The following is a 27375-nucleotide window of genomic DNA, read 5'->3' as shown; positions in this document are numbered from 1 at the left end:
GTTGCAGTCCTTATATGGTCATGTAGTTTGGTTTTGAGCGAGTGCGTTCGCTACAGAATGAATCAGAGTGCTGTTACATCAGAGGTACGGGCAGGCGGGATGGATTACTTGGCCTCCTATTGGAACACACACTTCCGTGGAGAGTGAGAGAGAGAAAGAGGAATGACAGAACATGCATGCATATGCATACTCAGATGCCCTACTTTTCTGCATCACAGAGATATAGGGACTGTTATGTAGCAAGGGATGCGGACAGTGCAGATTCATGGTGTGAATGAATGGGAGTGACAAAAGGAAGCCACTCCCCTGTACTGCTTCCCAACACCGTAGCACAGAGAACACAAAAAAAGAGGAACTAGTGAAATCTACAAATGCTTGGTAATGAATGAAGTGCAGAATGAATTACACCAAACTGCGGGTTGCTAGGGGGCTGGAGCCTATCCCAGCCACCACTGGGCGAGAGGCGGGTACACCGTGGACAGGTCGCCAATCTGACGCAGGGCCAACACAGAGAGACAATCGTTCGCACTCACAGTTAATTAGTTACATTTAATACCAGAGAGTACAAAAAATCAGTACTTTGCAGCAAGTGGTGTAAGTGTTCATTACTCACAAATGAACTAAACATCACTGGATTAAATCTGTTCTCCAGTAAATTTTCATTATCATCTGTATAATGATTAATTGAGTCATTCAGGAACTCCTCATTAATGATGCTTTATTGGTCATGTCTGTATTGCATTAATTGAGAAATAAAACCAGAAGCAGATGCTTTAATTTTCAAATGTTGCTGGGAAACTATTGTAGTTTTGGTGTTTTTATATTGTTATTTCAGGTCTTTAGTTTGACTTTGAAATGTGGATTTTTGGGTTAAGTGAACTAAGTAGTCCAGAGACCATAGAATAGAAGGTTTTATAGATAAATACTAATATTTGGTATAAGTAAGTCAAGCTGAGCTATGGAGCTAAGGAGTTTTTTTTACTGACCTCAGGAAACCTTTTTGGCTCCAAAACCGACGTCCCTCTCTCTTCAGTAGTCTTCTGCTAAATCAAATGGTTCTCTCGGGGTCACAGTAGCCGTAGGTTAGTGCACGTACCACATAACTGCAGCACCCACTGTGTTAATGTCACAAACCCCTCACTGCTCTTTACGCCTCCTCTCCTTCAACATCAAAAACAAGAGTGCGCGATGGCGAAGATACCAGCAGAGCAAAGCAGAAAGAAAACCGAGAGAAGCTAGCCCAGCCAGACAACTAGCAGGATGAAAGCTATGATGTTGTTTTCTGAGTTAGTGCATGCTGATAGCTATTAACCACCTATGGGTGGTTTTTTAAACGTATAGATATTCATAATTGCTGTATGTGTGACGGTGTTCAAGTTTCATTCCAACAATTTCTTAAGGAGACAATTGGGTAAATACAGGCAAATATAAATGAGAAATTATTAATACATTTGAGTCTACATGTAGTATATGCTGTAGGGTTTGGAAATATTTCACACTGTATACAAATGGCCTCTCCTGGGAGAGCATGCTGTGGCTTTTTGGATTGTTTCATTGAAACCTCCATCGCCATCTCATTTTCATTTGTTTGTTTATTTTTGTTTGTTAACGTATTTGTAAAGGGGGTACACCTGCTAATGTGAGCACTGGCTTGCCAGCCATTAATTGACAGCAGTGTTAAGTTACAGTCCATTATTTACTAATTGACTTTAGTTGAGTTCCACTGTTATCAGCAGATATATTAACATTAGAGACCAAAACCTAAACATGTTTATTTCTGTTGATGGGTATTGTTAGATCCCAGTTACCCCTGTACACAAAGTCTGGACCTGCTCTTCTTGTAAAGGGTCTGAGTGGCTGATCCTGTGGGTATTACTTATCTTCCTGTATATTGTGACCGTTTTACAGAAAGACTTCCTGTTTATGCACGTCTGTCATTCAGACTCATTACAGAATAATTATTTTCACTTATTTTGTTCAATTTATAATGCTGCATTTCAAGTTAAATTACCATTAGTGCAATCACATCTGTATATATCTCTGAACTCCATATTTAGGGACAGATATTAACCGTTAAAGCCTGAATTGTGAAATTGTTGCCAGAAAATTTAAAGTTAAATTTAAAGTTATTGAAAATGAAGCATTTATTCAGGCAATTAAAAAAAATCAATTAAATATCAATGTGCTTAAATTAGTTTTAATCTTTTTATCATATTTGCTACATCGCACATTTTTTGCAATGTATTGATTAAAATGTATCGTTTATGTAAGTTTTGACAAAAATTAGGCGTTAAGGGGTTAAATCCCTTATTTAGACAGTCTCAGGTGGATGAGGCCTCGGGGATCTCAGTCTCAGACATTATGTTAACAACAAACTCTATGGGGATTTAACTTGAGCTGCCCTACACCCATATAACAACTGCACTTTAACACTTTTGTGTTGACGACAGGTATTTCTAGGCAGCACCTTTTGGCACATTTTAATTAATGCGACTGTAAGTATTTTGTGTAACAGCTGACTGAAAAGATCACTTGTGAAATCCCTCATTTAACCCATAAAGAAATCCATTTCTTCCCGTTTTTGAATTCATTATGTATCTGACTCTGTAGCTGTGGGAACTATAGTGTCAGTCGACACAGTAAAGGTGTACAAATTAACCATTATGTGTGAATTATTATAACTTTATGACTTTCATTAATTCCATAAAGCACTGATTGTTGTCAGTGGTTGGGATTTTGTTGTTTGTTTATGCATCTCCATGTGATCTTGATCAGGTCTAATCAGTGTTTTCTTCTTTCCCCCTCAGGAACATTTCAGGGTCAGTGGGTTGGCGGGATGCGTCATGGCTACGGAGTTCGTCAGAGCGTCCCTTACGGTATGGCGGCCGTTATCCGCTCCCCGCTTCGTACCTCCATAAACTCTCTCCGCTCCGGTTCAGAGCACAGCAATGGGACAGCTCTGCTGGACCGGACTGGGGCAGTGGTTCCTGGACCTCCCCCCCTTCCCGGCACGCTGACCACCAGCGTCTCCATGTGCAGCACAGGCAGCAGCGGCAGCAGCCCCGCGGTGTCTCGGGGAGGTTTTGTGCTGACGGCGCACAGCGAGGCTGAGCTGCTGAAGGGGAAAAGGAAGGGCGGGCTTTTTCGAAGATCCATCCTGTCAGGTCTCAAGCTGAGGAAGTCAGAGTCCAGGAGCTCTTTGGCCTCCCAGAGGTCTAAACAGAGCTCATTCAGGAGTGAAGCTGGCATGAGTACCGTGTCCTCTGCTGCATCTGATATCAACTCTACCATCAGGTAATGGCACGTGGACAATAGAGGTGGTAGGTTTGGGCTGCTGCAGGATACCAGATATAAAAGACCCACAAAGACCTTTTTGCACATATAGTTTTCATCCAAATTTGGGGCAATCTGCCAAACCTTTTGTTCTCAAACATAATTTTTCATTAGTTTGAAGCCTGTTTCACGCTGTATACTAGGGCACCAGTTTAGCTCACTGGCTGAGCAGGTATGCATATGCCTTATGACTAAAACGCAGCAGACTGGGTTCAAGTCTAACCTGCAGCCCTTTCCTGTCTACTCCACACTGTTTAACTATCAAATGAAGGCAAAAAGCCCCAAAATAAACCTTAGAAATCCAGCATACTGTGTTGGTTAACTAAAACTGATCCTTCCTTGACCAGTTCCACAGTAATCATACTGATACCCATCATCGTTGTCATGTTTTAGTTATGCAATCTAATATATTTATCCCTGAAAAGTTCAAATGTACTGTAAAAGTCAGACATTTAACACTCTAAGAAATTCTGGCAGGATTTTAACTTAACAGCAATGTTTACTTGAAAAGTATGTCAATCAAACATGAGTCTATCCACCAAAAAACATACAAATAACACCACTTACTGTGGTCTCATTTCTTAATTCACACAAGAGGAAGTCTAGCTTTGAAAGATTGTGACTGGAATGACTTTGGAACGTGGTTAGTCCAACGTGGTGAGTCAGATATCAACTCTGTCGCAGGGTAGTGGAATGACGTACTATGAAGTGACCTGTCCTTCATTTGGAGGACAGGGATTCAAGGAAAAAACAAACCCCCATTCATCTTAAGTGCCTTTAAATGGATTGGCATGCATTCCAAAGGAGACTATAGGTCAAAGGTCAGTATGTTAGTCCACTGGACCGGTGCCTGAGGAGAAGTTTAATGCCAGTTTCATTCATTGCATGAACTTCAGCTTCTTAATCTGGCTTAGATGTTACATGGAAGTGCTTGGCGTCAAACTCCAGGTATGCTGGATTGAGCCGGCTTATTTTGAGTTGAGTCGCCACCTCGTAACCTAATGGCTGGAAGTAGTAGTTATAGTCACCGTGGCACAGAAGTCTGGCTCTGGCTGTTTCATGTGACCTTTTGATGGACCATGAATAAAAATTGATTAAGAACCCGCATGCATCCGCTGTTCAGATCTTTTGTTTGTGAGGTGCAGCAGCTCAACAGAAAGTTAAGCTATTGATCTGTGTATGAAAAAAAGCCTAATGATATCCTTTAAATACGTATGGGGATTGATTAAATTAATCATTAGTTGTTTCCTTAACAACTTTTTAATAGACGTTTGTGAACTCTAGCCAACACCTAACATGACATCTTCCCAGTGAGTAACAGCAGCTGGGGGTTAAACTTATATATAACTTATTTACAAAGCAACATTTTTTGATCCTTCCATGATTGATTATTTACTATTTTAATGTAACCTTTCACCTTTTCCAGCCTTGGAGATGCAGACACAGAGCTGACAGTCGCTGAAGACGATGTGGACGCCACAGCAACAGAGACCTACTGCGGGGAGTGGAAGAACGACAAGCGGACCGGATTCGGCGTGAGTCGGCGGTCCGACGGGCTGCAGTACGAAGGGGAGTGGCTCAGCAACAAGCGGCACGGCTATGGCTGCACCACGTTTCCTGATGGCACAAAAGAGGAAGGGAAGTACAAGCAGAACATCCTGGTGAGCGGCAAGAGGAAGAACCTGATCCCCCTCCGAGCCAGTAAGATCAGGGAGAAGGTGGACCGAGCCGTGGAGGGAGCGCAGAAGGCAGCAGATATCGCCCGGCAAAAGGCTGAGATTGCTCTTTCCAGGTAGGGAATTATAGGCGCGGTACCTTTTAATGAAGTTATGTTCTAGGTCCTGGTTAATTTAAAATTCAAGTGGTTTGAAGCTGAAAAAAAGTGCTTTTAAAGTCATTTTTTATATTATACACCAATCAGAATTTAATGATACTTGAATCAACAGATGATGCCAGGTGTGGGGTTGCTTTAAGGCCACTGCTAATCAAATCTCACCCACACAGCCCTGATCAGGCAAATTCTCTAAGTGTTAATAAAAAAACGATAAATAAATAGTCATTAAGGGAAATTCCCCCCTAACTTTATAATTTGTCGTATAGAGCAAATGCCAAGAGCCTGAGATTGTAATTTGCTTTGCTTTTCTGACCTTCCTCATATTTACAGCTCTGCAGTAATCATCAGCAATAAGGCTAATAGCATATTTCTTGAAATGTTACCATATTTACTAAAAATGTTGTTGTGAATTTTTTCTTATCTAAAGGCAAAGAAAACTATTATCTGTTATACTATGCTGCATTTCTATTAGCAGAGGATGCTAACCAAAAATCAGAGAATTTCGTCCCACTCTTCTTCACAATGCTGCTTCAATTCATTGAAATTTGTTGTTGTTCGTTTATGCACAGCTCTCCTGAAACCCTGCCAGAGCCTTTAATAAGGTTGAGGTCTGGACATTGACTGGGTCATTACAGCGACTTGATTCTTTTTTCCTTTTCAGTCATTGTGTTGTAGATTTGCTGCTGTGCTTGGATGTTGTGTGATGCAGTTTTGGCCAACATAGATTAACAACAGATTAGAATACTTTGAAGACAGAGGAGTTGGTGGCTGCAAGATGAAGTCCAAATCATCAGCCCTCCACCACCGTGCTGACAGCTGGTGTGAGGAGTTTGTTCAGATAAGCTGTGTTGGGTTTGTGCCAAATGTCGTGCTGTGCATTATGGTCAGACGTCTCCACAGAAGTCTTGATGCAACTTTGCAAGCCTGAGCTGTGCTGCCGTGTTCTTTTCAGAGAGAAGAGGCTTTCTTCTGGGAGCTCTTCCAAACAAGCCGTATTTGTTCAGTTTTTTTTCTTATTTTCCTGTCACAAACTTCAAAATTTCACATGGTAACTGGGCTGTAAGATGTAGCTCTTGGGGTTTTCGTCGTTTATCTGAATGTTGCATGGTCTGAAGTTGTTGTGATGACAATAACTGGAAAGATTTTGTAATTGTGTTAATACACACCTGAACTGAATGCTCGGGACCAGCAAACTGCCAAAATTTCTGCTTTTACAGAGTTGCTCACAGTTTCTGATGATCAGTTATTTAAATGAATCTGATTAGCAACACCTGGCTGCTACTTACTCTCTCTTGAATCCTTTAGAAGTAGTAAACTCGCACCTCACAGGACGTGTAATGTTTAAAATGATTAATATGATACTATTGTAAAATGGTTCCCATAGTTTAAACAACTTGTTCATTATATTGCCTCAACGACTTTTATCCTCTTTATTAAGTCAGTTTACTAGGTACATCAATTTAAACATGTTCATAGCAAAACTGTGTTTCCAGGTTCTGGCATGTCTTTAATAAATGAACAAGTTTTACCTTGGGTGAGTCAGAACCCCCAAGCAAGATGGCAGTGCCAGGGGTGTATCTCAAAAGCCCAGGCATCAACATGTTTATATCCACGGGGTGCTGTTATGTGTTAATCCATCTTAAAACAGCTGTTTTTCGTCTTTCACCTGTCCATCCTCTGCTTAAAAACAATTGCTGATGGCTTTGTTTTACCATGTAATTGAGATCAGTGACATATTAAAAATAAGATTCAGGTTAAGGTGAAATTAGGGTTACAGAATGATTGAAATTGGCAAGCCAAACAAGCCCATCTGGAGCTGTTAAGACTCTGATAAAGCTGTTCTGCTGAATGGAGATGAGGGCTGATTCTCATTAAAACTGAGTTCATTCAGCTAAAACAATGAGAGCAGTCTGTCTGATGATGTTAATGGGCTTGCCCTGACCTTCTTTACAGCTGCAAGAAACTTTTGGACAGCAATATAGAACCATTTTTGTTTTTTTCTTTGTTTTGTTTTGGGGTTTTTTTTTACAGCTAAGGACTCAAAACAGAAAGTAATTAGCTGTCCTGGGACCTGAAGCCACAGATACACATTGATATTCTTGTCAAGTGGGGACTCATCAGAAGTAGGCCCATGGCCTAGTTTGTGTCCAGACCTTGTTGTTTCAAGGATCCAGGGTATGGCTACAGTACCTCTGGTAGTGACAAAGCTGCTGCTTTTAAACTCTTTCTGTAGAGCTTAGACAGGAAGGAAATAACAGGTATCAAGGAAAAAACTGGAATAAAAATTAAAAGCCATTACGAGATGAAACCCTTTGAATTCTTTTAAAAAACATGAAGTTGTTAAATTCCTGATCGGGCAACTCAAACTAAAGCTATCTCCATGTAGAACTCTTGCCACCTGTAGCATCTATGTTATGAAAAGTCCTGCTGTGATTTTGGAGTTTTAGCATCGACTTGGTACCAAAGTGTGACATCCCATGTAAAGAGAGAGAGGGGTTCTGCATCTGTGTATTTACGCACATATATCTAAGTGACATAAATTTTGTCAGCTGGCTAAGTATGTGCTGTCTTTCATGAACTCCATGAAATCCACATGCAGAATTTGACACTGTACGGACGGCCTGCACAGCAGAGGCGCCGTTATTTGTGTAACAGATTTCACACCCTTCGTACTGTTTCTGATTTGTTCACACTGTTTTCTTTTTGATTTTTTTCATGTCATTGAGCCAAACACAGAAAAGCAGACTAGCTCTTGTTCTTGCGGCCAGAAGTTGCCTTCATGCTTTCTGGAGCACATGGTCGAAACGCTTGGACGTATTAGAGAGGAGCGGACCCAAAGATGGCACCTGCTCACTTAAATAAACACATGAGTCCCTATATAAATGTGTCTGATCTTCTGGCCTCACTCACATTAACCTGCCTAACATTGTGATGACTTAAAAAATTTAAGGCTCAGTTTGTAGGTTTTAGTGTTTAGTGTGTGCAAGTTGACTATTTTGAGTTAAGATATTTTTCCTAACACAAGAACACAGGAGCAGTGAATTGGCTAATAAAAATATCTGAATCTTCCTGGATTTTAAAGCTAGTAATCAGTTATAACATCCTCCGACTTCTGTTTCTAAACTTAAAGGTTTGAATGTGGGTCATAAAATAATTTATATATAATCCATACATTTTTTTTGGGCTGTGGATCATTGTCCTCTCTCAGTTTTGGTTGTGCTTCACCCAAATATGAAGATCTGAACTTTGGCTTTGTCTGTGACTTTGTGTTTACATGCTTTGTTGTCATGTTAGTATTGTATAGCTACAGATCATGCCTTTTCTTCTGTACAACAGATACTGAAAAGTGTGATTAGAAACAGTTGGCTGCAGAGTGACAACAGTGTCAGTCAGCGTGTGAAGCAGCTGTCTGAGCTGGGGTTTTTTCTGATTAGCAGTTGACCTTGGAGCAGATCAATAATGCAGTAATGTTTTGCACTCTGTTAATGATGTACAGCATATACGTTTAGGAGCAGATCGCCAATTTTCCGCAAGATGTCAAGTTGCTTTCTGAGATGGATGAGCTCGTTAAAATGGAAATATTGAAAACACCAGAGGGTGTCAAAGAAATGATGTGAGGTGGGACGAAGAGAAAAAGGCATAATAAAGTGAGAGAAAAAACCCATTAGAAGTGAGGGCAGATTTCCGCATTATGCCAACAACACTGGCAGAGCGCCTGAAAGAGCAGAGAGGCTGAATTACTCCCTCACAGACTAACCTGCTCTTGCTTATAAGCTTACCTGTGTAGATCGTGAATGAAGCTGCTGAACATGTCTGTGTTTGTAGAGTGCATGCATGAGGAGCTGAATAAGTAAAGATCCGATCCTATTAGTCCTGCTGACGGTCTTCCGCTGAGGGCAGTGTGACCACAGCGAGCTACAGCTGCTCAACTAATTCCTTTCACACTGTTGAGAAGTCACGCACATAGAAGAAAGAAAAACAAATTAAAGGTAGCAAACACATCAGCCGCTCAGTTTCTTATATTATGCTGACAATATATTTGCATTCGTAGTGACTTGTAGGCTTTTTACAGCACAGGCCAAAACACCATACTGTAGATTGGCTCACATAGTTTCCATGGTTTCATCTTTCTTGTGGGAACTACTTTATGAATTTAACTGTGCTTAAATGCTGAACTTGACAGAGACCATTTTTTTTAATTAAAAATAAAAAAAGTGGATTAGTTTGCTGTAGTAGCTAGTTGAGTTATGGGTGAGTAACTTTTGCTTCCAGTTTACCTGTCGATGCTAAATTAGGCTTCAGATTGTGGACCTTTCTCTGGACACAGACTGATACATCTGGGTCACTCTGTAAAACACTGAAAGTGCTGACTTTTGGTTTTAAAGGTTTTCCGATTTTAAGCCTAGTGTCTTCCTTCATTTTAATAAAATGCCGACTTATTTAACAATTTAACTTAAATTTCATTATTGGTGTAATTCATTTCATACCTGCAGGGTTTCCTGGTTTATATCTGTTCTTTCCTCGTTACCATTTAATTCTGTGTTTTGCACCACTTTCATTTTTACTCTTTCTGAACTCTTTTTAAAAAAAAATAAAAAATTCTAGGCCGCATATTCTGTTCTTTGTTGCAGTCATACCTCAGTTTTTATATGTTTATCCAAAATACAACCTAAAATCTTATCCTAAGTCTCTAACATAACATGAAATGTAGCTGTGTGGTTGGAAACGGTGCTTTGCAGCTTGATCTTGCAGGTCTAAGACATAAAATATGGACTAAAGACTAATGCCGTAAAAGTTAAGCTAATGTATGCTGAGTTAAATTGTGCTTGAATATTTGGAGGGCAAGAGCTCATGCACAAGTGGGTAGGCCTGAATTATTTTTGAGGAGGGACGGAGTGTCCTTGTTTAAAGTAGGGTGCCACTCTATGCATGCTTAAAGCAGATAAACCCAGATCTTGACACAAACAATATTTAAATGAACTTTTTTGCATGATAGCAGTCGGAGCAAAACCGAAACTAGGCAGCCGTATCAATATAAATAGTTTTGCAAGGTGCGCTGGGATTTTGAGTTAAATGCAAACTACGATATTGCAGGCGTTTGGGCATATCTTTACTTAAAATTAGATTAATGGTAGTGGTCAGTCTGTAGCTTGTGTCATGGTTGTGTTTAAGAAACAAACTGGTAGAGTGTTTTCCTTCTGAGCTGCAACTGTCTTCTTAGACACATCTTCATGTAGCTTTAATCTGTGCTGTGTTGTGTTTATTGAATCCCAAGTGTGACCACAAAACTAGCAATCTAGGTGGCGCCCGTGGACAACTGCTTTTGTTTTTCCAACATTCTGCAGATTTTTGCTGTCTCTTGCTGTTGAGTTTCATCTATTAAAACTGCTACGTAGGACACCTGTGTGTGAACTTAAACATGGATGTCTAACTGACAGCAATTTGTATAAAAGGAAAGCATTTATTCCACTGAGAACTCAAACTTAGCGACCTCATTGGACGTTTGTTTCAACTATCTGAAAAAACTCATGTAAGGTCTTCTGAATGGGTTTCATCAGATAGGGCATCTGGCATAAAAAAAATCAAAAATGCGGAGCTACCTGCTGTGGTGACCCCCAGCTGAAAGTAGCTTTACTACCACATTAGCAAAAATAATGTCTGTAGACTGTGGGACAATTGGCGATCCCATTGCCTTTGAAATGGTTGCTTCAAAGGAACCAGGTCTGTGACCTCTTGCAGTCAATTGCTGCCTTCAAAATGACTTTGATGTATCAAGATAGCAATAACAAGTCAAGAAGAAGGAAAACGGAAAACAGTTTGGGATTGAATGGACTGAAGTTGGCAAAAAACTGATAAATTTGTGAAAATCATAAATCGGTTGCTTCTAGATTCACAGAAATGCTTATTAACTGCTTACAATCAGAGTCCAGTCTGAGCTGTAACAATACAATACAATTTTATTTATATAGCACATTTAAAACCAAAGGTATACCTAAGTGCTTCACAATAATGCAATAAGAACGGCTCCATAATTTAGTGATTTACGCATTGACATGGCTTTTAAAGGGTTTCTTGTTTAAGTTCAGCTGGAGATGATCTCGGGGTTGCATCACCGTGGCAACCCCTTAGAACCTCATAGATGTTATACGGGAATTCAAAGATTCCTCCACAAAATGGGACGTAGTTTCATCAGGATGACAATGTAACTGCAAAATGGCACTGGCACTTTATATTCAATTTAATTCATTTTAATTTATGTATCTGCCACCAAATCACAACAGGAGTAACCTCTACAGCTACAATAGCAGAGAGAAAACTCCAACAATCAAACCATCCCCCTTTGAGCAAGCACTTGGCAACAGTGGGAAGGAAAAACTCCCTTTTAACAGAAAGAAACCGCTGGCAGAACCAAGCTCAGCGAGGGGCAGCTATGTGCTATGACCAGAAAGGGATTGTGGGGGAAAGTATATATAAATGAATATAGGAGTATAATGAGAGTATAATCAGTTGAATCAAGCAGTCAGTCTGAGTCGAAGAACTGTTTGACTGCCTTGAGATCAAAAACAGTTCACGCAAATACTTGTAATTGGACTGCAAAATAAATTCAGTGCAATCACTGGGCAACAACCGATTTTTCCTAGTCATAAGGAGGTTGTTGTTCTATTTTTACTCTAGCGTGATTGAGTGTTTCCACTGTTACAAAGCCCACAGTCCACAATAGGAAGGGCAGTGTTGGCACAAACACACCTGAAATCCCAGACTCATCTGGAACCAGTTTTTTACCTTTAGGTTTTACTTTCTGATTACTTTCATTCTTACTCACAGTTTGGTTATGTTTAGCCCAGGAAATTACACAGAGAGGTAAACATGTGTATGAAAGAACCATTTTCTAGTAAACATGTAGAAGCTTATACAAGTAAGGCATTTTAAAATCACTTATTTACACATAACTGGCACATAGGTGCACAACTGTGGGGTCGAAACCTGGGGGGGTTCAGGGGGGTTCTTTGGTTTGCTGATTTGTTGTCAAAGCTGTGGGCACGATGTGCCAGCTCAAGGGCATTAAGGGGCAACAATATGACAATAAACCCCTCTGAAAGCATGGCTTTGTAAACATATCATCCTGAGTTGGGTCATTAAAAGATCATGATGTCAATTGATTGAGTTGTTAGTGAATGCTCCAACCTAATTCAGGATGTGTTAAGCATTTAATGTTGTTTCTGTGGAAACAAAATGGTAAAGTCCAATTTATTAGTATAGTACGTTTATTTTGGCTTGTTTTTCATCATTTAACATCAGGGTTCTGAGACTGGAGCATGAAGTTGTCGGCATATTGCTGAGGTAACATGCAGATTTTACTAATTTGATGAGTAACAAAGTGGTGATGCTTTAAATATTTGCTCAGAGCAGGTTGCTGATTTAGGATAACGGCACAACTTTACTTGCCCAGAATAACCTAACTGTACGTACAGTTTTAGCCTGGCCTAGCTCTCCGCTCTCCTACACGCACACACACACACACACACACACACACACACACATAGAAATGTCTAACCCAGATTCGGGCAGCAATGTAGCACAGCACAGAACAGCCTCTCTGTATGTGTGTGTGTGTGCGTCCCAGAACAGAACAGCAGGGTATTTCCTTGTGGAACACCAGGAGAAACCCTGAGAGGTGAAACAGTCACAGGATAATTGCTGCAGTTCTCTTTGAGCAAAATGAAAGCACAATGTGTGAGGATTTGTGGCCCTTTTTCGTCGATTTCTTGCTGTGTGTATGTGCTTCTAAAATTGTCCATAGGCTGAGTTTGAATGTACATCCTACTTGTTCCTAAAGGCAGGGCAGCAAGCAGTGAGGTCAGGGGTCGGATTTATCTCCTGAAGAGAATCCAACAGCTGGTAGAAATTCAGGGTCAGCTGTCCACGTGCCTGATGTTACAGTAAATCCCAGATTTGTTTATATGTGTGAGTGTGTGTGTGTGTGTGTGTGTGTGTGTGTGTGTGTGTGTGTGTGTGTGTGTGCGATACCAAGCTCATGTGCCCTGATTACTGCTGTCACATGTGCTGATGTAACTGATTTCTCATCAGGCTACCTGTGATTAGTCAGTACCAGATAAACGCACCAGTGACTCACTGTGTCACAGGACTCCAGTCGCTGAAGTTCTGTGACCTCGTTTCATTGGTAAGCCTAAAGTTCAGCACAGAGGCACACACACACACACACACACACACACACACACACACACTGAGTTTCCATCACTTCACAGGGCGTTACACTGACTTACATTCATTTGCCGGTGATTTATTCTAACTTTAATCCAAAACTGTATTTCATACAGTTGGGCTAATACTGTACTCCAGTATTTACACTTACTATTGTGAGCATGATTATATGAACAAGTACTGGGGCTTTGCAGTCACACGACAGCTAACCGCGTGAGTTTAGCCTCTCTCTACCAATTTGGATGTGTGACAATATAGAGTCAAATAAATAAGGCCTAGACACTGCCTGTGACTACTCGGCAAGCACCAGTCACAAGGGAATAATGTGCATTTCCTGACCAGCTGGCAAGTCGTTGCTGAAGGCTGATAAGAGCTGCTTTGAAACAGTCACACAGGCCTAGAGACGAGTGACCCCCTGAAAACCACTGGTCTCTGTTTCTGGTTGGCGTGTTTTAAGGCTTTTAAAGCTGTTTTACTCCAGCTCAGCTAGTAGCTAGCAAGCATTTGCAGACAAGTTGACATCTTCTGTGCAAAGTGTGGAAATCCCAATGCCGTAAAAGCATGCCTGGATAGAAAAAACCCACAGTGGAACACTAACAGTTATGGATTGGCCTCCATACGTGGAAGTTTAGGAACAGAAATATCCCAACTGAGACACAGCGGAAGTGTCCATGCTGAAATTGACAGATTTACCTTATGGGGGCTTGTTTTTGTTGGAGTCCCGGCACTGTTTAGACAGACTTATATCCCCACAACATGAGTAATACAGACACACACACATACACTATTAGCAGTGATGCAAACCGGAAAGCTTTGTGAGATATGAATCATCCTCATCATCATCAACTGGTTCAGAGCGATGACAGAGATGATGGAGGAGCTTAGAGCGTGAGCCCCGGATTAGACTTTCTCTTCCTGTCTCTTTCCTAACCTCATCTCATTGCACTTTGTTGTCTTCCTCCGTATCTCCTACATCGCTCTGTTTTCATTCTCCTCATGTCCCCTGTCCTATTATTTCGCCCGTCCTTTTGGCCTTGATATCCCTGCTCATTTAGTGTCCTCTGAATGTGTCACGTTTTAAGCATCAATGCGGCTTTCTCAAAGTGTGCCGTCAGTTAAGGAACATTTAGAAGGTGTCTCCGAGATGTAAGTTAGATGTGGGGGTGGGGATTGTATTAATATACAATATTATATTAAGCCTTATTTCTTTCTTTTAGGGATCTATTTTAGCACTACTGTGCACAGCAGGTGCTCTACATAACCTCTGTGGTGCAGATACTGTATCTGTAGTAGCCATCATACGTTTTGAGAAACTTGCTTTTTTGTTCCCTAGCAACAGCCCCAAACCCAAAGATTTGCTGTCTGGCATTAAGTCAGGCCACCGGTTTGTTTCAGATCATAGACTGTATACAAATGATGAATGTAGACAGGTTTAGACAGGTCCACGTTTACAAAGTGAAGCCAATGCTGAAATGGCTTTAAAATTTGTTCTTTTTTAACACCAGCAGGGGGCGACTCCTCCGGCTGCAACAAGAAGTTTATTTATATAGACGTGTATTAGGAAATATATCTACTTCTCATGCAATATGTGACCTCAGTAAAAACTTTCTTGATTAATTTATTGTCTCAAATGCTAATTTGAAGTCTTACAGTATGATGTTAAATAGGTGATATATGAGGATAAGCTTTCAGGCTGGCCTCTGTTGTGATTGTCACTAACACGTGAGCACAGTTTTCCTTCTCAGCAGAGTTATCGTCAGTTTTGTTGTTGCTGTGTTTTATTAACACATTGTTTGTTCATCCATTTTCTTCCACTTATCCAATTCAGGCCTACAGGGTGGAGTGCTGGAACCTATCGCCACTTTCAAAAGCTGAAAGGCAGAGTACACCCTGAACAGATCACCAGTCTATTGTAGGGTTAACAGACAGAGACAGACAGCCATTCACACTCACATTTACACATACTATAAGTTTACGGCAAGCTGCCCCTAATTATTTTTCATTGTATTTATTTTTTTATGTGGTGTTTGCATGTTCTCCCTGTTCTTGTGCAGACTGCTTCCACCTACAGTCCAAAGACATGCATGGATTGGGTTAACTGACAATTCTGAATGGGCCATAGGTATGAATGGGAGTGTGAATGATTGTCCGACTTGCTCATTTTGGTCATCCTTTTATTTTGATATCTCAAATTTTACGTTGAAATCTGGAACTGCGGTCAGCTACGTTTCCCAACTGCACAACAAAACCTTTGGTATCCTATTTATTTTTATTTTCTTAACTGAGCTTTGAATATGTTAAGACTATGATAGTACTAAAACCCAGGCCTGCATAAAAATATAGCAGCAACAGTACAGTCTCACACCAATCTTCTTCACTCTCCATCCTCACACTGTACCTGTCCTTTGTCCTCCTTCCCTCCTCCTCATCACCTCCCTCCAGCTCTGCTTCCTTTCCTCTCCTCTTCCTGCCCTCCATCTGTAGCTCTTTTTTTTCGTCTTCTCTTGGACAGGATGCTGTGTTGTATAATCGAGCCCTCTTTGAACAGGCAGCTCCTTTCTCTCCAGGCAGTTGATTCATCCAGAAACAGGTTGTTCCCTGGGAAGACGGGAGCAGGACAGGAAGTTGTGGAGCAAAGGATGACACAGAATTAGACAGAGAGACTTTTTTAAGAGTGGGTTTGTGTGTTCGTGACATTTAAACCACATGAAGATTTTTTTTATGTATTAAAAAAGCACTATCCTTGATTATGCTCTGTAAATTAAGGAAACAGTCTTTTCCCTTTTTTTATACCTCACCTCCCTTACAACCAGGAGGCGTGCACTCACATGGTGGTGTTGTGTATGCTGTGAGCCTGACACAGTGGATGCTGGCAGAGAGTCCACAGAGGGGAAAAGAGAAACAGAGAGGCCGAGAAGAAAAAATCAATAGCCATCGACATGCAACACTGCATCAAGACTGTTACTGCCCAGAGAGGGAAAAGGGACGGATGGAGAGGCTTTTGTAGACGAGTGGAGAGCCCTTGGGTAGACAGAGGAAGATAGGTGAATGGAAATAGAGAGATGATGGGGAGAGGAGGGTTGTAATTGAGAGAAAAGCTCTATTTGATATTACCAGAGAGAAAGAAAAGAGGGTGGGACAAGAGGTACATGAAAAGGGGTTTGTTATAAAGAAGGCAGGGGCAATTAGAGAGAGGCAAAAAGAAAAATGAGAAATAACAGAAAGAGTGAGAGAGTGGTTTTAAAAAGGAGACTGAAAAAGAGGCTGTTAGTGAGATGAAGGGGATGTGAAAAGCCTGACAGCCTGAGAGGCAGTGAGATGAATTATTTTGTGATAGTAAACACATTTTCAAGCAGAAGATTACAGCGCCTGTAAACAGATGAATGCATGCTATCTCATCATATTGTGGCTCTGTAGTAATTGTCCCTCTGCAGCTTCTGTTTGAGGTATCATGTAATATGCTGATGCCTGCGCGTGTTTGTCACCTTCTGGCTCAGGTGTCTTTTATGAAAGAGATTCCATATAAACACACGATGAATGATGCCGGTTCTGTTAATAAGAATACCCCAGAATAAATGCTTTATATGGGCACAGCAGTGATGTGATTGATGTAGGTGTGTTATTCAAGCTTCCATAATGACAGGAAAAGTGTTATTATACAACCAAAACATTATGACCTTTTCTCCAGTTGTGTTTTTTTTTGGCATTCATCAATTTTCTCCTACTTAGACATCATTTCTGCACAGAGTAAAAATGACAAAAATCACCTGCTTGGCTCTGAGATGCTCTATTATGCTCATTTACACCTCAGTTTATTTATTTATTTATTCAATTCTTGGACTTTACTAGAGGTGCTGTGCATGATTCACATCTCAAAAAATAATCCTTGATTGTCTTATACTGCAGCACTTCAGTTCATTCACTCTCTGAAATTAATCGTTTTAGCTTCTCTTCTTTAAAGCACAGCCTTTAAGCCTGCTTTCTTCTGATTGGCAGAAAGCAAAATGTTTTAATAGCAGGTGGGTGGAGCTTCTGTGGTTATAGCTGATGCCAACAGTAGGAAAATAAACTGCCTGGAACTGAATATTTGGCTCAGAGAGATACTTGTACATACACTGACCTCACTTTCTAAACTTTATCCATGTTTAATATGAACATTTGTTGCCTTGTAAACCCAGAGAACCCCCTTCTCTTGGGGGAAATACCCATACAGCCAAGGTATGCAGAAGAGCATTTTTTTTAATGCACGATATGTCAAAGTAGCAGAAGCACGGTAACTACAGAGGGCAAGGCCTTACTGAATGGTTTGTTGAATATGAAAAACGTTTCAGTCTTATGCTGTGACTTTCTTAGTTATCAGATTTCAAACCACTCAAATAGTTATAGTAGGTTTTGGACCTGCGTGTCAGACAGCGCTTTCTGCCATTTAAAGCACTAAATGAAGTTCTGTATTTTGGAAGAGTGATGTAAATCCCTCCATTAGATTTCCAGGAAGGTACAGAATGAGTAAAAATGTGCCGCGATGCTGTGATGCCCAATATGACTGCTGTTGGCTTTTTCTGCTAGTTTGAGAAACAGTCAGCCAAAAAGGTTGCTCACAATGTCTTCGCTTTTTATATAATGAGCTAGATACTTAGCAATGTTTATATAAAAAAAATCTATTAAAGGGAGTCCCTGTTTAGAATAATTGTGACAATAAACAGATTTTAACCTTCCTTTTAACTATGCAAGTGTTCAAACTACTACAGTACGACATCACCCCTTGGGCTACAAACACCGGGATCTAATTAATGGAGCAAAGTCGGTGTGTTCTGTAGGTGCTGTGTGAATAAGCCGGGGCTCAGCCACAAATACCCCTGTATCAGTGAAAAACTGAAACACTGTGGAGCATTGTTGGCACTTTTATTGTTCGAAAGGTCAGTTTCTAATGACTTTTTTAAAATTACAGTATTTTTGGACAGTGGGTTTTCTTTTATTCTATTCTTTTCCTTATCTCCCTCTAATGTACTGCACTGTTTGTTCTTAAAAGCATTATATTCCCTATTTTTAGACATATATAGCTAAAAACTCCTACTTTACACTGTTCTACGAACTTTTTATAAAAATAAAAGAATTATAGCCTCAACTGTGTCTACTTGTACGCACAGTTGAAGCCATAAGTGCAAAAGCCCCACCCACTCTCTGGTCAAACCTTCTTCTTGCAATGGTCTGCCAATCATAATATGGTTGCTTGAAGGAAGCGGAAAGGAGACAAAATTGATTATCCCAGCTAGTGGATGAACTGAGGAGATGCACCAGACAATCAAGGATTATTTTATTTTTGTGGCTCGATTTCCTCAGTGTGTGTGTTTTGTTTTTTGTTTTTTTTTTGTCCTGTCTCTCTCCCCTAACCCCCAACTGTTTGTGGCAGATGGCCATTCCTCCCTGAGCCTGGTTCTGTCTGAGCTTTCTTCCTGCTGAAAGGAAGTTTTTCCTTCCCGTTGTCACCAAGTGCTTGTTCAAAGGAGGTGGTTTGATTGTTGGGGTTTCACTGTATTGTTGTAGGGTCTTTACCGTCCAATATAAAGTACCTTTAGGTGACTGCTGTTGTGATATGGTGCTATATAAAAATAGAACTGAATTAAACTGAAATTTTGAGCTGTAGTTCATGCAAATGTGCTCTAGGATAGTCCAAGCATGAAAACGTGAAACTGGAAATGAGCAGAATAGGTCTCCCTTAAAGATTAAAGATTAAAGTTGGCCTTTTGTGCTGTATTCATTTATGTTAAACTGGTATGTTTTAAAATAGATTTTAAGATTTTATTGACTGACTTTAAAGGGTTTTCATGATCTTTCACTTAGCTTTATCTCTGACCGCTTAGCACCATATACACCAGAATGTAGTAAAGGGAACAATGGTTACAGTCAGGGCTGAGTGGGCTGAGTCAGTTACTATATTTAAGTTTCATATTTCAACATATTTTTAGGGGAAAAACATTCCTGATTTTTTTAAAATTCATTTCCCAAACAGTTTCTCTCCCTCTTTTACTTTTACTATGGTTTAGCTGTCCTCATATGCGTTTTTTTCAAATGTTTGCTTCATTTAGTTGCTGCTGTCAAAATGCTCAGCAACAGAAAATTTGCTCAGAAAATTTGTAATATGCTATAAATTAAAGTTATTATTTTTACTATTCTGTGTTTCAGGACGGCTCACGCACAGGGTAAAGCTGAGGCGGCGGTAGCAGCAGCTCAGAAGGCCCAGGAAGAGAGTCGCATCGCAAGGGTTACTGCCAAGCAGTTCTCCCCTTCTTTCCAGCACCCAGGAAATGGTGGGCAACCATACATGCACTGATTAAAAATTTTATATATAGCACATGTTCATATCCGTCTCTATAGAGATCCAGAAACCAAGCCAAGCAGGCAGCAATACGTAAGCATACACCCCGAACACACAAAACACATCAAGAGCTGTGTGTGTGGTAAAGGTCAACGCCAACCACCCTCCAGCTTTGCAGTTCTGCCACTGTCACTCATACCTGTAGAACGCTGCAGGTAGCCAACACAGTCCAACATGCAGCGTGACACACACGCACACAGTGACTTCATGCCGTGCGCTGTACACACACACAGAGCTGAGATGACAGTGATTGTTCTTTTGCCGTCAATTCTGCTCGTCTGCTTCTTCGCACAGCTAAAAAAAACCCTCACGCACACAGAGTTGTGAGAGCATCTTTGTCAACAAGCATCAGCGCTGACATTTTGCAGGATGTTTGTTTTGATAACCTGTTTTGATAATCATCATCTACCTTACTGTTGCCGCCTCTTCTGCTTTCTGACAAAAAATAAAGGACTGTATAGAAAGATGTAAAGGTGGAATGGATAAAAAGATCGATTATGGAAGGATCTTTACACTTCTTCTCCTCCCAGTTTAATTGTTGTAAATGTTTTTTTAAACAGACTTCTAAAAAATCAGTGAGTTTTGTGTGTTTTTATACTTGACATAATTTTTTTTTACTTGGAAGGCATTGCCAGGCAACTTTGGCACCATGTAGCTGATTTGTTAATGTTAATCAAGTGGACTTTGAGTGGAGGGAAACTGCTGCAGTGCACAAGTCCTTCAGCAGGCACAGAACTCCCTACTGTGCTTTGTTCACTGTTTATGTAACAGTTTCAGAAAAACATGGAGAGTAGCTAGAATATTCACAATTTACCATGTGATATTTTTTAAAGTCAGACATTGAAGATGTATTTTATTTAAATGACCCTCAGCTGTTACTCAGCAGAAGAGAAACCTGACCCTTTAAAGTCTGAACCATCAAATAATTGCCAGAAAATTCAAATTTTTATGAAAATTCAATGTTTATTGAGCCATCTGACAATTTTTATTAATTTGAATTTGTGTATATGACTTTTAATTTGCATTACATTTGGTACATCCGTCATGTTTTTTGTAATCTATTGTTTCAAAATGCATTGTGCAATTTATTTATTTATTTATTTATTTTTGTAAAAGTCTCAAAAACTCACAAAAACTGTATGTATCAAATGTGATACACTAGCCATGAACCCGGCATGCTTGTGCGTGGCTTGTCCGTAGTTGCTGTGCCCATGTTGTAGCTATTTACTGTCAGAAGGGGGCAGTGTCCTGGTTGGCCCGTCACTTAGGGGCTGCTATGGAGAAAACATAAGTCATAATTTACAAAAAATACTTATCAAATACTGCAACCATTGTTTGCACATTCCACAAATGCTTTTTGAAAAATGTTTTGTAGTTTTTACTGCTCGCAGAGATCTTGACATCAACTCTTTTCTGTTCAAGCCAGCTTTTTAATCAGTCAGCATTTGACCTATGGCCAAATAATCATCAAAAAGGAACCTGACAAACCAGTGGGTGACATCTACCTACAACCATCTCTTATACTGTGTGATTGGGCTACACACTGCTAGCTTTTTGGTGTTTTTGTGTTGTTAAATTTCCACAATCCCAAAGATCTGCACAAACAGAGACTTACTTAATAATGCTTTTTTACTACAAGCCAAAGTTTCCCATTTTACACAAACATTTATTCATTTATTCTGGGCTTTTGAGCACGTATCCTCTGTCACATATACACTGAAACTCTAATGAATACACTGAATCGGGGGAATTTGGGGTTCAGTATTTTGCCCAACAATACTTCAACATGCTGACTGGAGCAGCTGGAGGTTGCTGTACCATAAATGCTACAGTCGTCTGATGACTTCCCTTCTCTTCTTCTTCTGTCTCCTCTCCTATGTGCTCTGTGCTCTGTCTACCCCACATTGCACATGCACAGCTAAATTAAATAAATCAAATGAATTATTTTTGCTTTAATCATTATGTTTTCCTCTTTGGCTTCTTGGTGATGTGGGAGAAATGAGAGTTCTGTTGGCCCAGTGGCTTTAATCCTGTAAGCAGATGGAGTAGGGAAAACACTGCAAACATAATGTCTAAAGAAAATTGTATTGTTTTCTTGACAGTGTTAAATTCAGCCCCCACTCTAACCCAGTCATTTTTACACATGTAACGAGATTTTATGCAGTGTTGTGCAACTTGTGGGATTATTTTCTGTGGGTGTTGTCACACTTACTCACCAGCCTAAAACAGTTGAATATGATAATTGGAATTGCAATGATATATTTTATGTAAATGTAAGATTTAACCCCATCATGTTTTTACAACAGCCCCTTTTTATTCATACAAGTTTTATGTATTTTTTTTCTACAGTGATACTGGTGTATCATTTAGAAACCCAGATTGGGTAATTCCAACAAGTAAAACTCCTTCACAACTCCTTCATCTCCTCCTTCTCGTCCTGAATGCCTTTCTGATGTCTTCTGCAGGTATGGAAGTGCAGCGTCCCAAACGTCAAGTGTCCAGCGAAGTGGAGGGCGAGGGTTTGTCGAGTAGCGCTGGTACGGCCGACAGTCCTGACCTGTATGTGAAGAGCGCAGCCTCTGACGACCCCTCTAACGACGCTGCAACCCCTGATCTCAGCCCGCCTTCGTCTTCGCCACCCCACACCCCGCCGCCACCTGCCCGGCCGTCGCAACGCACCAAGAGTGCCCGTTTCCACCGGCAGAGCGCAGTGGACCATGGGGACAGGGGAAGGGAGGGGGGAGAAAGAGGTGAGAAAGGTATGGGGGGGGAGCAGACAGAAATTCAGGTGTTGATGGAGGGAGGCGAAGGTGTTGGAGGTGGAGGAGGGAAGGGGGAGTATCCACGGGCCAACAGCTGGAGTGAAGACAAAAGAAGGGGAATGTTGTCAAAAGGAGGTGGGGTCAGTGGGCGAGGTACTAGCCGGACCAACGGACACAAACACAGCTCCTCTAATCACAAGTCGCGGGAGCACAGCTCTTCCAATCACAGACAGGCCAGGTGGACAGAGTCATCCTCATCTGCCTCTTGGACGTCCAGCCACAGGGGCGTGCACGGCAGGGGAGGCCGACTGCTGGAGCAGGACGAGGAGAAAATTAGCAACTACGAGATGGAGATGAAGCCTTTACAGCCCAGAGACTCAACCACCCACAAGCCCCATGGGCACGGGGAGGAGAGGCACGGTCACGGAGAGGGGCGTTCACACGCCGTACAGCGACAGAGGCATAAGAACCGAGATGGGAGGGAGGGAAGGGAAGGGAAAGAGGGGAGGGAAGGGGGAAAGGACTCAGCGCACAAGCTGGACAGACAGGGGGAGAAGCTGGACTCACGGCCTCTGCGCCGGGACCTCACCCTCTCCCCCCCTCTGAAATCCTCCCCCATCACACCGACGCAGCAGGACCACAGCCTCACACAGAGCAAAGGCAATTCGGTAAGACTGTCTTATTCTCTTACACGCCGACACTTTACCAGCTCTAAAAGACGAGGTCAAAACGGCACAAGGGATTTTTTTCCCCACAGAGCTGTTGATTTCTGGCACTTAACGTCTAAATCATCACTTGCGCTTCACTAGTCACTGGAATATAACAGCTGACTGCTATAATGTTAGATTAATGATTCTTCAGACCATTTTTTCAGCTTTAAATCTTTAGGTTGCAATCAGACCTGAAAGCTAAACTGTTACAACACAAATACCTCTGATGGCACAAAACTCAAAACTCAGCTCTTATGTTCCTTGCCTTGAAAACAACAATAAGTAGTTTTTTTGGGGTACTGTGTGTGGGGTTGCATTGCATGAGAGAGGACACAAGCAGCTATATGCAATATCCATCCATCCATCCATCCGGGGGGGGACTGGAACCATTCCCAGGCACAGGGGGTAAGAGGAAGGGTACACCCTGGACAGGTCACCAGTCTGTCACAGGGCTTTTATGCAAGAGTTTTATAAATTTGTATGATTTGGGCTTCAGTTAAGATTAGTTAAACCTCTTAGCTCCCAGAAATCCTGCCTATGCCAAACTTGCTCAATAGTACACCACTCTGGTTTCTGTGCTTTTTGTGGTCATATACTGTGCCTGATGCACATTGACCGTGATGAGCTCTCTCATTTATTATCACGCTTTGTGCTGATAAATTTGTGCTGAAAGCATTTTTATTATTCTCAGGAACAAACAGCTGCAGAGCAGATTGGCAGAGTCAGCAATTTCTTTAATTAGTTTGATTTGTTTTACTGAACAGTAACACAAACTTTTCTTCTGGTTTGAATCCGGTCGTCTTAATAAATACTGTCGTATTCCTGTGGATGTGGCCATGTGAAAGAAACATACAGACCTGTTTCAGTAATTATATATCTGTGGAAGCAGTTCCTCCACTAAGTCTGTTTGGGAGAATTGCCTTAATGTGCTTAAGCTTAACTTCATATAATACTGTGTTTAAACCTGTCGGAAGGATTCTGCAGCCCTGTCTCAACAAAGTCATGACATAAATCATGACTTAAACAAACCTATTTAAAAAAACACAACATCTGGAAAGGCTGCACTCAAAAAAATTATTCATTGGATGAACGTAATTTTATCTTGCCACTTATATTCCATCTAAACAAATCATGTTATATTAATCCATCTTGGTTGTGTTGTGTCAACACGATATATGTGTGTAGGTTTAACATAATATTAATATTAACATTCAATTAATTTGACTTTTGTTCAATCAACATGGTTGTACCACGTTAGTCTAATTAGATTTATTTAAATTCATCTTATATTGTTTAAACACTTTGGCACATCAAAAGTCAGTCTTGTTACATGAACTAGTAAAATATTTTTGTTACACCAATGATAATTTTGTTGAATGAATGAAATGTAACATATGTCTGTAGTACATGTTGTATTCATATTACATAATGTTCAACAAAAATTTTTTTACAGCAACTTCCAATCCACCCATCTTCTTATCTTTATCTGGGCTGCGGAAGTGATAGGGTAACAGGGGCAGGGTACAGACTGGACAGGTCGCCAGTCTATCATACAGAGACAAACAACCATTTGCACTTCAACACCTTTGGGTAATTTAGAATAACCAGTTACCCTTACAGCTGCATGACTTTTAACTGTGGAGGAAACCAGAGTACGCAGAGAGAACCCACTGCAAACTTCGCCACATTGTGGATTTGAACCCAGGATCTTCTTGCTCTGAGGCAACAGCACGAACCACCACGGCATTAATCTGTCAATACAGACTTAACAAAAGTAGGAAAGCTATGCTTGATGATGCTTTATGTTGTTGTCCTTGACTAGTTAAACCATAAGAAATAGTAACAGCATACACGGTGTGGTTGTCTGCCTCTTGTAACCCCAGTGATTTTCCTGTGGTTTGACATCTAATGTGATCTTGTGAATTTCGTGAGTCGACTCAAAAAATGAAATTGGGTGGTTGTTACATGCACAAGATCCAAACTTGTAATTTGAACTAAATAATTCCATGTTTCTATGGTGAACGTAATTAAATCATGTAGCATCTGCATGAAATTCAGCAACTTAATTTGTTCTTGTTGAGATGACATCATACAATCCAGTAAGAGTGGCTGGATCCAGGCAACTAACCTTTAAGGGTGACATCACCCTTAAAGGTGTTTGTGTCACCCGTTATCTGCAGTATTGTACGCCACAGTACTCTTCTTTCATTTATCACTCAACTATTTGTGCCACTTTTTGTGTGTACTAGCCAAAAAAGCACCATGAGTGTTTCCCCAGTGAGACTTTCTGAAAATGTGTGCTAAATGCCATCACATCCCCATCAGTGCTTTAATGACAACCAGCTTTTCACGCTGCCTTCCAGTGTGGCTGTTCAGAAGTGGAGACCTGCCCCAAAAAAGAGTAAATGTGAGGGACCAAAATGCCCATCTTAACCACACCAATTAAGATTATGAAGAGGTTAATGTCCACCTGTTTAGTAGCATTTCCAGTTTTTCTGGTCATTTTGGAGCAAAGAATATAAATAAATAATATATGTAGTGTGTGATTAAAACAATGGTTAAAGTCTCTGCAGATAATTTTCCCTTTACGGTAACTGTATGGGGTTGAATTTTTCTAAGAACACATGCATGTAAACCTATTAAAGTTAAAGGTTGCTGAAATTAGATTATTTTTATGTTATGCTACTGAGATACACATCATTGGCGTTTTGAAATTTTAATCAATATAATATATGTCTGACACTATACAGGGAGTGCAGAATTATTAGGCAAGTTGTATTTTTGAGGAATAATTTTATTATTGAACAACAACCATGTTCTCAATGAACCCAAAAAACTCATTAATATCAAAGCTGAATGTTTTTGGAAGTAGTTTTTAGTTTTAGCTATTTTAGGGGGATATCTGTGTGTGCAGGTGACTATTACTGTGCACAATTATTAGGCAACTTAACAAAAAACAAATATATACCCATTTCAATTATTTATTTTTACCAGTGACACCAATATAACATCTCCACATTCACAAATATACATTTCTGACATTCAAAAACAAAACAAAAACAAATCAGCGACCAATATAGCCACCTTTCTTTGCAAGGACACTCAAAAGCCTGCCATCCATGGATTCTGTCAGTGTTTTGATCTGTTCACCATCAACATTGCGTGCAGCAGCAACCACAGCCTCCCAGACACTGTTCAGAGAGGTGTACTGTTTTCCCTCCTTGTAAATCTCACATTTGATGATGGACCACAGGTTCTCAATGGGGTTCAGATCAGGTGAACAAGGAGGCCATGTCATTAGTTTTTCTTCTTTTATACCCTTTCTTGGACGCGTGTGATGGAGCATTGTCCTGCATGAAAATCATGTTTTTCTTGAAGGATGCAGACTTCTTCCTGTACCACTGCTTGAAGAAGGTGTCTTCCAGAAACTGGCAGTAGGACTGGGAGTTGAGCTTGACTCCATCCTCAACCCGAAAAGGCCCCACAAGCTCATCTTTGATGATACCAGCCCAAACCAGTACTCCACCTCCACCTTGCTGGCGTCTGAGTCGGACTGGAGCTCTCTGCCCTTTACCAATCCAGCCATGGGCCCATCCATCTGGCCCATCAAGACTCACTCTCATTTCATCAGTCCATAAAACCTTAGAAAAATCAGTCTTGAGATATTTCTTGGCCCAGTCTTGACGTTTCAGCTTGTGTGTCTTGTTCAGTGGTGGTCGTCTTTCAGCCTTTCTTACCTTGGCCATGTCTCTGAGTATTGCACACCTTGTGCTTTTGGGCACTCCAGTGATGTTGCAGCTCTGAAATATGGCCAAACTGGTGCCAAGTGGCATCTTGGCAGCTGCACGCTTGACTTTTCTCAGTTCATGGGCAGTTGCGCCTTGGTTTTTCCACACACTTCTTGCGACCCTGTTGACTATTTTGAATGAAACGCTTGATTGTTCGATGATCACGCTTCAGAAGCTTTGCAATTTTGAGACTGCTGCATCCCTCTGCAAGAGATCTCACTATTTTTGACTTTTCTGTGCCTGTCAAGTCCTTCTTTTGACCCATTTTGCCAAAGGAAAGGACGTTGCCTAATAATTATGCACACCTGATATAGGGTGTTGATGTCATTAGACCACACCCCTTCTCATT

General features: G+C 40.8%; 1 protein-coding gene across 1 annotated transcript in view; it reads left to right on the top strand.

Moving 5' to 3' along the window:
* Window positions 1-27375, top strand: part of jph3b (junctophilin 3b) — a 58750-nt gene that overhangs the window by 17263 nt on the left and 14112 nt on the right. Inside the window, exons 2-5 of the mRNA XM_084936246.1 lie at window positions 2808-3294; window positions 4760-5125; window positions 19574-19698; window positions 22232-23196. Of these exons, the coding sequence (XP_084792372.1) occupies window positions 2808-3294; window positions 4760-5125; window positions 19574-19698; window positions 22232-23196 (1943 nt within the window). The remainder of the gene's footprint in view (window positions 1-2807; window positions 3295-4759; window positions 5126-19573; window positions 19699-22231; window positions 23197-27375) is intronic.

Source organism: Perissodus microlepis, chromosome 7, assembly GCF_051167445.1.
Source record: "Perissodus microlepis isolate ML-2025 ecotype Zambia chromosome 7, ASM5116744v1, whole genome shotgun sequence".
NCBI lineage: Eukaryota > Metazoa > Chordata > Actinopteri > Cichliformes > Cichlidae > Perissodus > Perissodus microlepis.
The sequence above is the reverse complement of the archived record's forward strand: the minus strand, read 5'-3'. Positions and strand labels throughout refer to the sequence as shown.